The sequence below is a fragment of the Phaethon lepturus genome, unplaced genomic scaffold, assembly GCF_000687285.1.
Source record: "Phaethon lepturus isolate BGI_N335 unplaced genomic scaffold, ASM68728v1 scaffold11275, whole genome shotgun sequence".
Taxonomy (NCBI): domain Eukaryota; kingdom Metazoa; phylum Chordata; class Aves; order Phaethontiformes; family Phaethontidae; genus Phaethon; species Phaethon lepturus.
In genome coordinates, this window is record NW_010542721.1 from 8,091 (window position 1) to 22,239 (window position 14,149).

At 46.9% G+C, this 14,149-nt stretch overlaps 1 protein-coding gene across 1 annotated transcript; it reads right to left on the reverse strand.

Annotated features, from left to right (window-relative positions):
- Positions 1-2,030: 2,030 nt before the first annotated feature.
- LOC104621601 (cytochrome P450 3A9-like) lies at positions 2,031-13,176 on the reverse strand. Its single transcript, XM_010288127.1, has 13 exons — positions 13,106-13,176; positions 10,318-10,411; positions 9,835-9,887; positions 8,702-8,801; positions 7,956-8,069; positions 7,592-7,680; positions 6,410-6,558; positions 5,247-5,374; positions 4,497-4,581; positions 3,952-4,112; positions 3,328-3,554; positions 2,328-2,490; positions 2,031-2,129 (listed from the first exon to the last, which is right to left on the reverse strand). Exons 1-13 carry the CDS (start codon positions 13,174-13,176, stop codon positions 2,031-2,033), a joined length of 1,533 nt encoding a protein of 510 aa, XP_010286429.1.
- Between the last annotated feature and the right edge of the window lie 973 nt (positions 13,177-14,149).

Consider the following 14,149-nt stretch of genomic DNA (forward strand, 5'->3'; position numbering starts at 1 on the left):
CAGAGCTGCTGCAGCATTACAGCAGTAAGACAGGCCCAGCTCTTCCACTGATGGGGTTTTAAGCCCTGGTAGGAGATGAGCAACAGTTTAAACTGAGGAAGGGCCTTATTGGCAACGCTGCTAACCATGCCTTGCTGTGTACGTAGCAAAATCCAAACGATTTTTCACAGATGATGAATCTGAAGGGAGCACTAGAATTGTTTTATCTGCCTTTTGGGACAGCACAAGCTGCTTACTCTTGAATTAGAGCCCGGTGAATGCTGCTGTATCTTCTTGAAAAATAGGCAGCTTTGATTTGGGGATTTCCAGTGACCAGAAATCCACTGCACCCTTGGCTGACCACTCCCAAACCCCTTAATTGTCATTGTTGCTAAAGAACAGACATGAATTCTTGAATAAATTTGTACTATGTTGGACTGTAGCATTTGGGTCATGTTGCAGTTTTGTCTGCCAGACCAAAGGGAAAAGCATGTGGCCACAGGAGAAAATTATAGACCACGATTCAGAAAATATTGCCTTGGAGTGAAGGATGCCAGGACAAAGCTAAGGGGTGACTTGGTCTGGTTTGCAGCTCTTCTAAAAACCTTTCCCACTTTACTAGCATCCTTGTAGGTGTCAGGACCAGCACAATATACTGGGGTTAACTGGCATGTGACATTCAACTAACTAGTGACAGGACGAGAGGAAATGGCCTCAAGTTGCACCAGGGGAGGTTTAGATTGGATATTAGGAAACATTTCTTACCGAGAGGGTGGTCAGGCATTGGAACAGGCTGCCCAGGAAGGTGGTGGAGTCGCCATCTCTGGAAGTGTTCAAAAAACGTGTGGATGTGGCGCTTCAGGACATGGTTTAGGGGACATGGTGGCGTTGGGTTAATGGTTGGACTTGATGATCTTGAAGGTCCTTTCCAACCTTAGTGATTCTGTGATTCAGATCTGGGAGAACCTCCTACCTGCTTTTTTTTTTATATTACCTGTTTATGTGGTCAGGGGTGGCGTAAGTCCTTTGGTCAAAGCATCTTGCTGATGGCAGGACGAACCCATTAGGGCCCAAGCCATAGACTGCTCTGGAGCAGTTCAAGAGCAAAGCAGCTCGCAGCAGGCTAACATCCCACCATGGGCAATGTGTAAACCCCATCCATGGCTCTGGGAGGCAAGGCTCAGCTGCAAGTTGTGTCCAGACAGTCTCTCCAGGAGCAGTGGCCTTCCTGCAGTGCTGTCAGCCACCTCCTGCGAGCTGCTCCCGCTGCGTTCTGCAATCCGTCCTCTGTCGAAAAGGGTTGGCCAGTGCTGAACTGAAGGCAACCCCTTAATCAAACTAAGAGGTGGGAGTTATAGTGTTTGTAAAATACTGTACAAATGGGAGGGTTTGATCGCATTAAATGAAGGATCAGATTCATTAAATTAAGTGGAAAGCGATGTACATGGATAATTTCGAGGGTTGAGGCTGAATATGGTTTTTAAATAGGAAGCGATCAGCTGCTATACACAACACAGAGCAGCTCTCAAACATTTTTAATGACAGTATTTGTACACACTTTAGTTTAATTAACACAAGGCACAAGAGAGGTTTGGTAACTAGGATGTAGTTTCACACCAGTTGTCTCCACTATAACACACGAAATTTCAAGCATCGATACACCAAGAAGAACGTCACCCATCCCTGCTCAGCAAGGTCTGGCGATTTGAATTTCCATCACACCTTGTTTCTCTTGGATGTGACAGTAATTCCTTCTCTCCAGATGGAGAAGTCCCCTTAGAAGTACGTGGATGATCAGCTTCTCATTTGGATTTATTTCTTGTTTTCTGCAATCAAAATTAAAGGGGACTGTGTATTGTCACTGCCCAGTGATCCACATTACATTTCTGACAGCTATGTTTATTAGTAAATATGTAGTAATTGCTTCCAGAATTAACTAGAGCTGCTCTTCTGTGCCTGTATGTATAGGAGAGATTTCCTGCGATACGTGATCCCTTTGTTAGCGCAGCACTCGTTAGATGCCGGGGAATTGTTGCAGATGAGGCTGGGTTTTACGCCTCTGCAGGCGCGGTCTTGGTCCGGGGAACGAACTTCAGAATAATGTCTTTCTCTGGTCTTAAGAGTCCCTGCGAACTCAGCTTGAGAGGGATCTGCAACAGTAAGAGGAGAAACGCGCTTGGAGAAAGACAAATAAGTAGAGATTAAAGGAAAGAAACTTGGGCACGGTTTGGACACAACTCGGTCCGTGGTGCCTGAAAGCGCAAAGCAGCTGGAGTTAGCACCCGCGGCGAGACGCTAAGGCACCCGGCTCTTCGCGTGCGACTCTCAAAACGTAACGTCTCCCTCACCTGAGTTTCTTTGCAGGTCTGGAAGGTGAAATATTGCAATAGGACAGTGATGGCAACTTTCAGAGTCAGGACAGCAAACCGCATCCCGATGCAGTTCCTGGGACCAGCACCAAAGGGCAGGTACGTGTACGGGTCTATGGCCTCTTTGTGTTCCTTACTGAACCTGGGTAATGACATGGTTGGGGAAAAGAAATTAAGGCAGAAAAAAAACAAGCGACATATCCGTATTACTTAACCAGAGATCTCTTACTGGTGTCCTACAGAGACTTGTTCGGTTTTTTGCTAAGGTATCTCGGCCTGTCCCAGCAATCGAGTGCTGTGTTAGAGCCCTCATCCAGGACAGGGTGGGATCCCACTTGAGTGTTTGACTTTAATTCTGTCCATCCAGACTCGTAGAAGTTGGATGCAAGGTGAAAATCTAGGCAACATGCTCTCCCGAAGTGACCGATATTTCCTATCTGTTATATTTAGCGAGAGAAATCAGGAGTTGTCTTGGTTAGGAGTGGCCTGTGGCTTCAGTCTTGCTGAGAACGAGAGATAGATACCAATTATAAAAATAACCAACTGGGGAAAAGTTATCATTTCCTTGGAAACAAGGAGGGAAGGCAACTCTGGAAAGATCAACTCTGGTATATTTGGTAGCGAAGCCTGTGTGAAGGAAACAGGTCCAGTAATGAAGATTATACAGAAGGGTGGCTAGCAGTTGCAAAAACTCACCAACTACCCGCTCTGTCAGCAAGCCTAAAAAACTGTGTACAGGATGATGTGAGGTATCAACGTTATTGTCCCAATAAGATTATGTTGTTTGAAACCCTGCTTTAAGTGCAAAGCTCATTTTCTTCTTAAAATGTCATTCCCATGAGCCTGCAATTTCTCATTGGTATTGTTTGTAAAAAGACAGGAAGAACACCATTAGGAAGCTAATCAGAGATTAATAACTGATTACTACGTGAGGAAAAAGCAGTATGATATTTCTTCCCTTTCATTACGCTTTTTGTACCTTTCTGGTCTGAACTCGTCCGGGTTTGGCCAGTACTCAGGGTTGTGGTGCAGGGTATAGGCTGGGATGATAACAATGGTTCCTTTGGGAATGGTCACTCCATTTATTTCTATGTCTTTCTTGCAGGTTCTCTCAAGCCGTCCTCCGAGGGGAAAGAGCCGAAGGGTTTCGTTCACTGTCATGTCAAGATACTCCAATTGCATCATTGCTTCGTACGTGAGAGGAACCTGTAGGACGACAGGTGACCAGGTATGCTGGCATGACGATCAGATTGTCCTAAAATGACTGCTGAGACCAGAGCATCCCCAAACCCTGCTGCCCTAACTATGACTCAGACTCAAGGTAGAAATTGCATAATTGGCTTCGTTTTCCATCCCTGAGTGATGGAAATGCCTTGTGCATGGGTGCAGACTGTGGCAAATGGGTTTGTGCAGTGGAGTGGCCTGGAAGGCTTCAGCTGCCAAAAAAAAATAACCACAGGGCTGAGTTGTCTCAGTGTGTCTTAGAGCTGTTGGAAGATCCCAGGAGGAGGGTCTTTAGGAGCTAAAGATTTCTCATTGTCTCGACCAAACAAGGAGGCCAGCAGGGTCAGCGTGTCTCCACCGTCACTCTACGTCCCCTCACCTTGTTGGGTAAAACGGTGTCGATTTCCTCCAGCAGCTTTTGCTGCACATCGGGATGCGTGGCCAGTTCATACGCCAGGTAACAAAGTATGTTGCTGGTGGGCTCGTAGCCAGCGAAAATAAAGATGAATGCTTGCGCCAGGACCTCCATGTCAGTCAGGGCTGTGGGGAGATGAGCAAAACTGGTGTTGGCTGATGGTCTCAGCAAGGAACAGGCAGCAACGGGTGGGGTTGAGGCAGGTTTGTAGTGGTTATTTTCTGATAACACGGTTATAGCTACTCTGCTACCTGTCTGGAAAGAGGGATTTGATAGAGGAGCCAGATCATGTCCCAGGTGTAATGATTGACGCAGCAGTCCTAGTCCCTGGCAAAGGACCTGAGAGATTCCCCTTAGCCCCAGTGCTGGCAACAAGAGACAGACTTCTGCCTAGAGCTGGTCAGTGGAGATGGTGGTGACGCATTGAGCCTTTCTCCAGGAAACCGCTCCCCATATTCTCCTTGCTCCCACAGCCCCTGTTGCTGTGGTGAATATTTGGATGTTGTTACCTTTGTATGAGTGATTTGCTTCATTGCTCTCATGACTGGCTGTGTTCTGGGATTCAATCATCAGCTGCAGAAAGTCTACTCTACCCTGAGTAGAAAAGCAGAAGAGTTTCTTTGGTGACAGTCCCTCAGGGGGGACTCGGATAAGCAAATGTCATAGCCTAAGTACAATGTTTAAACTGAAAGCATCCCTGAAATGCACATGACTTCCTTTTTGTAAAACGCAACACTTGCATTTTATTTTGGAAACCTATCTGTCCTTTCCATGAAGCCAGGGTGGGAGAGCAGTCTTGAATGAATTTCAGGAAAGGGAGCCAAACTCTAAAATGGAGAATTTTGCCAGGAAGCAGCTTCAGCGTTTGAAAAGTGAGAGGGGAAGGCGCAACCCTGAAAGGTGGTATTGCTGCTCTTGTGCTGCTTACTCTGTTGCCTCTTACCCTCTCTAATCTTCTTCATGGAGTCTCTTTGTTCACTTATCACAAGTTTTGCAAAGCCAAGCTTAATGGAATTCTACCAAGCCGTTATCTGGATTTAGCTTCAGATCACGGATGTACAAAGTCCGCTTGCTTCTCTGCCAGGACTGGTCAGATGAGGATTTTCTGACAGTATTAAAAACACATGTTTACATTTAATTAGACTCAGGGTTTTGTTGAGTCATTGTACTTTGGCTTCGTGTTTGATATCATCACCCTAATTATATTTCACTTAAGTGTGTTTTTTGCCACAACTGTTAGCAAATTCATGCTTGCTTGCCTTGTGAGTCTCCTTTGCACGATCCTGTTTAATTTTGGAGATGGATCTCATGAAGAAATCTACAGCATCACTGGGGAAGAAGCTTACATTCATCTTGGCCAAAAGAGGGGTAATGAACGGACACACAACTGAAAAACAAATTGAGAATTAAATCGCACACTGTAAATAAACTGCACCTCACAAGATAGCTATGGATATTACTGAGGAAATAATAATGTTGCTGAGAAATTTTTTCCTTTCTTGAGTTCTTTACCTAGGCAAAGTCTAGGCTTTGCCTTTGTTCCTCTTTCTCGGGATACTTTGTCTTGACGCAACCCTCTCCCTTCCTGTCAACTGGGTACAACTGAGCTGTGTATAATCTTTGCTTTAAGAGATGACTCAAGCATATGCCACCTTCTTTTCCTGAGGCACTACTTTCCAGGGACAGGTTACTTCTGTGCATTGTACAGCACTACGACAGGAATGTGGCTCAGGAGAGAAATATTGCAAATCCTGAATTCTTTTTTCAGATTGAGCTATTCACTGTCTTGCTATGCTCGTGCAAATATTTTCAAATCCCCTTCGGAGCATTTCTTTCATTATAGAGACTGGATCTTGAGCTTGTGTATAGATTCCTAAAATCTACAGCACCAGAACCTCCACTATGCACAGATCACAACTTTTCCTAGTTTTAGCAAGGTATTTAATCTTGATTTAAGGTTGTGAGTGATTTAAGGTCCATCTCCATCACTGTAAGCTATTGTACTGCTAGGAAATTGCATCTAATTACAGTCCCCACTTAGCACTCCCTTCCAGAAAATGCATTTCAGATGGCACCACTTGCCTCAAGCCTCACAGCTGAACTTGCTTTTCAACCCTAGAATTTTTTTTCAGGACTTATTTGGATATTGGCCGGGATGTTCATATGTTTCTTGCATCGTGGATGCCAAAGGTAGAGGAAGTTTTTTTTCCCCACCTCCTTCCCAGAGTTTTAGCCTGAAGCTAACAGTGAGGAAATGATGATACAAGAGCCATCGGGACTTCCATCCTAGCTAGTAAAGTTATCTAAGCAATTGTTGATTGGTTAATGTATGGGATGCGCCAGTCTCTGGTATGCTTGCTAAAGTCACGCTTCTATAGTACTCCGATACCTGAATGAAGTTTTCAGAAAAAGAGTCGCTTACATGTCAAGATGAAGAGTGGGTCAAACAAGTCAAATTTGACCAGCTTCTTCATCTCTCTGACAAAGGGGTCTTTGGGGTTGTTCATGGAGTCAATGTTCACGCCAAATGAAGTGCTGGTGACGACATCCATGCTGTAGCTTCCAAAGATGCTGAGAAAAGATGGAAAAGATCGACTGTGGTTAAATATTTGGACCCAGTGAATATATTTTTTTTTCCTAATGCCTATCTGACATACAAATATAAAGTCTCACAAGAACTCCTACCTTGGTTTTGAAAAGGAAATTGGATATATGGTAACTGAAAAGCACTTACAGTGAAAGGGATAGATATTTAGAGAGCTTTGGTTTCAAGCCTGCATGGGTTTTGAAATCGGACAGCTTTTCCGAGGATTTTCAAACAGCATGTAGCTACATGAGCAGGTTAGTGCAAGGACAGCATGAGGTTCTTGAGCATTTTAGCTTCTTGGGGAGGGGTGATAACACACCCTGCTTCAAAGATGCCATGAAAATCATCCTCTTCAACCCAGCACAGGTACCTATAATGGTACAAACTCAAAGCCCTCTCCTTATGGGGCTTCTGGTTAGGGGAGAGTTTTGCTGGTGTGTGACTACTGGTGTGCAGCTGCCCCTTCTGCACCTCTGCTTTGAAATTGGGGGTGAAATGGAGAGGTTTCAGAGCCCCTGTGGAGGGCACAGGTGAGGGTGACACACCCAGGGCGACACTACAGCCTCCCCCCCCAGCCCCTCCAGCAATGGGGGCAAGTGATGGACGAGCATCCCGCAGTGCTGCGTGTGGGGCTGTGGGAGGCCAGCAAACCCACCTTCCTGTGGTATAAGAAGGTGGTGGACAGAGATCCTGAGTATATGCAGGCAAAACTGGGTTTTCCCAGTGGATTTGGCGTTATCCTTGGATCTGTGGATTTAAAACTCTGCTGGAGCTTCCCCCCCACCCCCAGTTCCCTTTAGAAGGCTTCTCTGTGGCTCTCTGCCTCTAGGAAGTTTTGCTAGCACCCCAGCTTAAATTTTCCCTTTCAAATTTCCAGCCAGGCTTTCAGTTAGTCCCGTTCCTCGTTTCAGAGGTCTGGTTTACCCAGCAAGCGATCTGCATTGCCAGTAACGAATGAACCGCAGCGCTTGCTAACGAGGTTTGCTGCTTAGCCTGCTGCTCCTAGCAGCTACTTACTCCTTTACAGACAGAGCGTTGTCCTTTTCCACTTGCTTTTGAACATTTTTCACCAAAACTTCCCCATAGTGCTTCATTATAGGGAACATCTGTAACACAAACCAGAGATGGTCACTTCAGTACATTGTACTTCTTTAAGACAGGCTTATGAAGACTACAGGGAGTTTCATGAATACTTACAAATAAGATCTTTCTGGTAAGGTTTTATTTTAAGCCTTTTTTGTTTCTAAATTAGGCATAAATCAAACAGGTCAGCTTAGTCGCCAGGCTCCGACTAAAGAAACGGGACCCCTGTGACAACCTCAGCCTGGAATCGCTGTCTACTGACTTTCTGAGGTAGTTTGTACCCGCTCCTCTGCGTTACCTCCTTTAGTTTCCCACTGGTGAAGGTTGGCGAGAGCACAGTACGAATCCTTTTCCAATGTTCGTCTTCAGCTAACGAGACAGCGCTCTTCAGCACCCCTGCCAGATCCAGATGCTGGAGGGGGAAAAGACAAGGTGTTGACCCCAGAACAGGGACCGGCTCCCTTGCAAGGGAGGGAATGCAGCGTGCAAGCGCCAGCCCAGGCTGTTTCAGGGCCAGCAGGCTAAGGCCTTACAAACAGCCTCTCTCAAGACACAGATACATGAACAGTCCCCTTTCCTGCAGTAAACCAGCTGTGACATGCCATTTCCACACCCGGAACAAGCAACCCGGCAAGCCCAGAACCCGTATGTATCCCGTATGTATGTGGGTACCCACACCCAACCGTGCTGGCCGGAGCCTGCATCCCAGCCGGCGGCACACGTGCTAGCTGGACCCTTACGGACACCTGTATCCTCTCATAGACTCAAATTCATCCATATATATATATACACACACGTGTAGATATATATACGTGTGTGAGAGCAGAATTTGCCTGATGTGCAGGCAGCTTCCTCTGCCAGCCTGGGTATGCGTCCCCAGGCTGTAAGGCAGGGGAACAGTGACATACAGTGGCCATTTACAGTAATCCCTATAGCGCAGTCACCCGTCCCCTATGGGAGCCCTGCTACATGCGTGGCATGCTTGTCTCCTCCTGTACTTTGTTTTTTGGACTCTGTGGTACATCACAACGCTTCTGCTCTTACCCTCCGGTTGGTAAAGGTGGAGTAACATTCTTTAACTAGTACAGATTTAATGATTTGGGGGTCCATGACAGCCACCGCAGGTTGCCTGCCATCGTAAATCCTGGTGGGGGGAGAAGAGGAGACAGCTAACCAACCCCAGATAGTTGAAGTGCAAGGCTTGGCTGATTCCCATGGAACAAAATGTGTTAGACAAGTGCTCCTCCGTCACTAGCCTTGCTGTTCTGCAGATGCCTAAGTACAGAAATGTAGACAGTAGAGATGGAAAAGGACTCCCAGGCCTTCTCCCATCTGCTTTTGAAAATGATAGAGAGGGCTAAACACCTTCCAAATTCACTGGGAAATGAGCAGGGCCCAGTCCCTCAAAGGAGCAGGTACTAAATGAAGAAAGTGTCTTCACTTTCCCCCCGACTGTCTGTGTTTTTCCAGGCACTTAAACACATTACAGTTTTAGGAGGAAACTTGTTTGACCCCTTTCAGGCTCTTGAATTGGGTGTCTGGAGACTTGGGCTGACAGCACTGAAATATCCTTGGAGATGAAACTCAATCCTTGTTTTTGTCTTTTTAAGCTGCCCGTTCTGAATGCTTTCCTGGAACAGATGGAGATTAAGTGGATTTATGCACTTTCCCCATTTATGTAAAGATCTCTTTTTCCAGACTCCGTTTTTTAAAGTTGCTATAGGCAGCAATGGATGCATTATAGAGAACATGCAAGATTGTAGCCCAAGATATAACAGCAGCGATAAAAGCCATAGGGAGATGTCCAGAGCAGAGCAGCAATAACTCGCATTCCTCTCAAATTGGTAAACCAGAGGAACCTGACCTCCAGGTTCCAGATTCCCCCTTGAGTAAACAGCAGTTTTGTTGCTGATTCTGTTAGGAGCAGGTGAGGGCCTTTTGTTATCGGCTTTCATAGTATAGGTCAAAGCAATTCCCATATAGCATGACAGCGGCACAGCCCTGCAGTCGTCAGGCTTTAATGTAAGCCACCACGAGCACGCTATCGTTGCTGTACTCATCGTGCTGGGACCACCAGGACTGCAGGTAGAGAAAAGGGAGCTTTCCTAATGAATTTTTTCTTCCCTCTGTATGGATTCTGTTTTTACCTTAAGAAGAGGTCAGTGCTTCATACTCACCCCCAGACTTTCCCGTATTTCTGGAAGCATTCGTTGTCAAACTCCAAGATACCCTGCGGAAAGCAATTTAAAAATGAACTCTGAGACGATGCAGCGGAGGGGACGATGTTGGAGACGGTGGGTCGGGAGGGATATCTGTAAATTAATGTTCAGAGCTGCCTTCTGAGTTCTCCTTCTCTTCGAAAACATCATGAAAGACAGCATAAATGTATATCATGCTTGTGAACGAGCTGTTTTCCGGGACCCCAGCAAAGGGCAGCTGTAAATCGGCCACCCACGAGTGCTCATTTGGAGATGCTGCGAAGGCAGGGCCCCGTGGTCTGTGCTACCGAGCCCTCATCCCGCGCTGGCCTTTGCGCAACGCCTGCATGAGAGCGGAGCTTGGCATTTGGAGATAACTTATCATGGCCATGTATCTGTTTAGCTACAGCTGTATGAGCAAAGGCAGATATTTCTGGAGCCAGGAAGGCTTCAATCACTTACTTTGCGATATTCCAGGCACGTCCCAAAGAAAGGCAGAGGTCTTGGCCCGGGAATACCCAACTTTTTGAACACACCAAATGGCCAGGTCCCATATCTGTGGGACAGAAAAGACAACCGAGTACTACAACACCATGGCGTTGGGGCTGAGAGCAGTCCCAAACCCAGAGACTGCAGCAATGTCCCCTTGGCTCTAAGTCATAGAGGAGATTGGTCTGGGAGCTTGAAAAAAGTGGCCCAAAAGAAAATTGCCCTGTGAAGATTACTTAATAAACATGGCAAGGCTCACGGTTGCTGCACAGAGCTTCGGAGAGATCGCTCTGGTGTAGAGAGAGCTGTCTCCTAAAGGTGTAGGTGTTCCAGTGGATACGGGACCTTAAAGCCTTTAGCAAAAGTCAGAAGAGGAGCTCATCACTAGCAAAAGGAGAAGCAGAAAAGGGAGCTGGAAGAAGGAACACCAAGCTTACATGTTTTTGTTGAAGAGAAATCAAAGCAGTGCCAGAAGTGATGTCCTACAGAGGGTTTTTGTCAAGCTGCACTTTAATTTCATTTATTGCTCTCCCTCCCCTTAGCTTGGCGTAAGCTCAGTGGCACATCAGGACGTCTTGTCTTGATGGTTTTCTCTTTAGGTTTTATTGACAGCTTTGCAGATTTCTTTCCTCTGAAGCACCCTTTTTGGCAGCTGTAAAGTTATTACTGCTACCTCGGGGCCTTCTGTTTCTCAACAAGGGCCTGGGCTGCAGCCCTTTGAAGCTTGTCTTTGGGTGTATTGAAAGAGCTCCTCAAAATATTTGTTTTTAGTTAGTAGCTGCATCTTCCCAAGTGAGCGGCTCATTGCAGGAGGGATGTAAAACCGCAAAGTTTTGGCAGAGGGATGTTATCAGAGATCCTCTTTGGGCCACGTGGCAGCAGCATCTTGGGGATGCTTTCCTGAAAAGCCAGAGTCTAGGCTGAGGCTTAGGGGGGCTCCCTTGGAATTACTAATACTTTTCTAAATCTGGGGGACCCCACATGAGACCAGTCCCATCAGCACAGGTTCTGCCAGAGCACAAAAGCAGATCTCATCTTATGGTCCACACAGAGCAGACAATGGGGTGTTTGCAGCTGTAGAAAGGTTTCGCAGAGCACAGTTTTCAATGTTTAACCTTTTCTGTCAAAGGTTAATTCAGTACTAGGTATAAAATGTTAGTGAATTCCCATTTGTAATGATTATGAGCAGCTGGGGCTGCAGGAGGACCGGGTAATGCCAGGCTGGGCTGGCTACAAAGCCCAGAAACACTATAGAAACATAGACTAGGCTTAATCCATTTGAAATGTGGCCAGGAAAATGCAGTCTAATGCTTTTATGTCTAAAATGTGACACAGTTTTCTGCAGCCTGAGAAGGCACCGTTCAGTGTAACGGCAGAGAATAATCGTTACTACTTCTCACCATGGATATGAACCAGAAATGCTTGATATTCCTTCATGTGTGAACAGGAAGAGTGTTGCCCCAGATGGGCGAGAAGCTTCTGAGCAACCTCCCTGTGCTAACGGGCAGTGAAATTTCTATTTTAGCTCATGTATCAGAGCACAAAGATCGGGGCTTCATCCTTTTTGCCACAACAGAATTGCAAGCGGCTGCAAGCAGGTGGGAACGTGGTAACCACCAGCCTTGGATGGCCACAGAGTTGCTGAAATATGAGGGTTTAGGTCCATAATGAGCGTGGGGTTTGAAGAGTCTGCCCCAAACAGGCTTTTGAGCCATCCAAATCACAGGAAAGGGTTAAAAAACAAAAACAAAACAAAAAAAAAACCAAACAACCACCAAACCAAGGCTACAAGTTTCAGGGCTACAAGTTTTAGAGTTTAGTGAACTGCCGCGGTTGGAACATCGCCGGGGCAGACCAATGGATTGCGCTTGCGCGCGCCCCGTTAATCATTAAGGTTTACGGCCAGCAACGTGCTGCCTCCGCCTAAGGGCTTGTCAACGCTCGGAGTCTGTCGGTCCAGCCGTGTTGGCGGGGGCTGCCCGCCGAGGGGCTGCGTGTCCCAGCAGAAGGGGGTTGGTTTCAGCCAGCCCGGCTACGCTGCGGCGCCGAACGGCGCCAGCAAAACAGGCGAGAGCGTTTTCTCGCTCGCGTGGCTCCTCTGAAGCGGCGGGGTATGCTTCTGCCTGAGCGGGTTTGTCTGGAAAGCCAGGAGCAGAGACCTGACCTTGCTCCGGGCTTCGTTTCTTCCCCCGGCAAGGGTGGGCTGCGGGGACGGGCGTGGGACGCCGTCCCCCGGGCACGTGGCAAACCGAACTTCGGCAGAGCCTCCCTCTCGGTCCAGGTGACTGCGCACGGAGCATCTTACCTGGGCGCTACTGATCCTACGCATGCTCTTTTTCTTTGCAGGTTATGCGGTAGGGTCCCTTGCTGCCTGCTCCCCTCCACAGGGCAGCCTCAGCCGGGGGCACGGCCTTCCTCGGACTGTATTTCTGCGGAAAATACCCTAAGAGCTCGCGGCCCTCGCTGAAGCCGGCACCCTGCTGGCAACCCACACGTAGCACCATTATCACTCGATTATTGCCTTGGTGCTCAGCGGCGAGATTGTAACGGTGCAGGGGAACGCTCCAAACCCTGGAGCAAGATCACGCATCTGTATGGTCTTTGGACCCCTCTGCTGCTTCCCAGACCCTTCTCAGAGGCTGGAAATCTGGAAATCGCACCTACCCATTTGCTCTTCAGCAGACCAGTTGCATGAAACTGGACAAGGGCAAGAGCAGGAAAATGACACGAGCAAAGAACCAATAAAGAACATTTTACTCACGCTACCAGGAGGGCTACAAAAATGAGCAAAAGGACCCATGTCTCCATAGAGAAGGAGGGAAGAAGGTTCATTTTGGTTCTTCACAGAATCACTAGGTTGGAAAGGACCTTCAAGATCCTCGAGTCTTCTCTGGTTGCCTTTGAGTTCTCTCTTGACCTGTTTGTGCCAGGTCTGTGGGAAATAGGAGTGTTTCGCAGTGTGCAATCTTTTGTGTCCAGTCATATGATTTAGGGGCTGTCCTTCTGCCGTGAAGGAGGAGGAGTGGAAGGCAAAAGTAGCAAAGTATGCTGATCTGAAAAACATGATTCCTGTGATAGATAAATGCCTGGCTGAACTGTCTAAGGTTCAAATCGTTTAATACGTATGTTGCCAGGCATTTCAGCTAGTCTCTCTGTTCTGATAGTAAGTAATAACTGACTTCTTATTGAGAAATGCTCCTGGGCTCCTACACCAAACCAAAATAAATAAAACCAAGTTACAATGAAAAGGTAAATCCCAAAGCAGGTGTCAGAGTTGGTTTACAAAAGGGAAAGAAAAGTGAAAAGGTTATTCGTATATTGTATGACAAGATCTTTTCTGGCAGCTGAATTAACTTTGGCAGAATCCAAGATTTTGTTTAAAATATTTTTCTGTGTTGTGAAGAGCAAGTGCTGCCTGTTTCTGCCCGTGGTGGGTCGGAAAGGGCTTCTAACAAAGGCAGGAATTTACCCCATAAAAGCTTTAGAAGTCCACCTTGTTTGCTGGCTTGTAGCCAGGTGTTTTCTAAGAGAAATACTGCCATTCCACAGCTCCAAGTGTTAAAGTACCATCATTTCCAAAACACCGGCTCATGGCTCGTGAATACAAACAGCATCCACCCTTCTGCAGCAGCTGGCAAAAAGACACATGCGAAAGGAAAACACGAATTTTCTAACGGTTCTCCTGTAAGGATGGTGCGGAAAAGGAATAGAGGTATGGATGTGCTAAGGTTATGATGGCCGAGAAGGCTGGACTATTTAGACAGTGTTTGTTAGTGGCCATACTGTTAGGCCAGGAGGCTATATG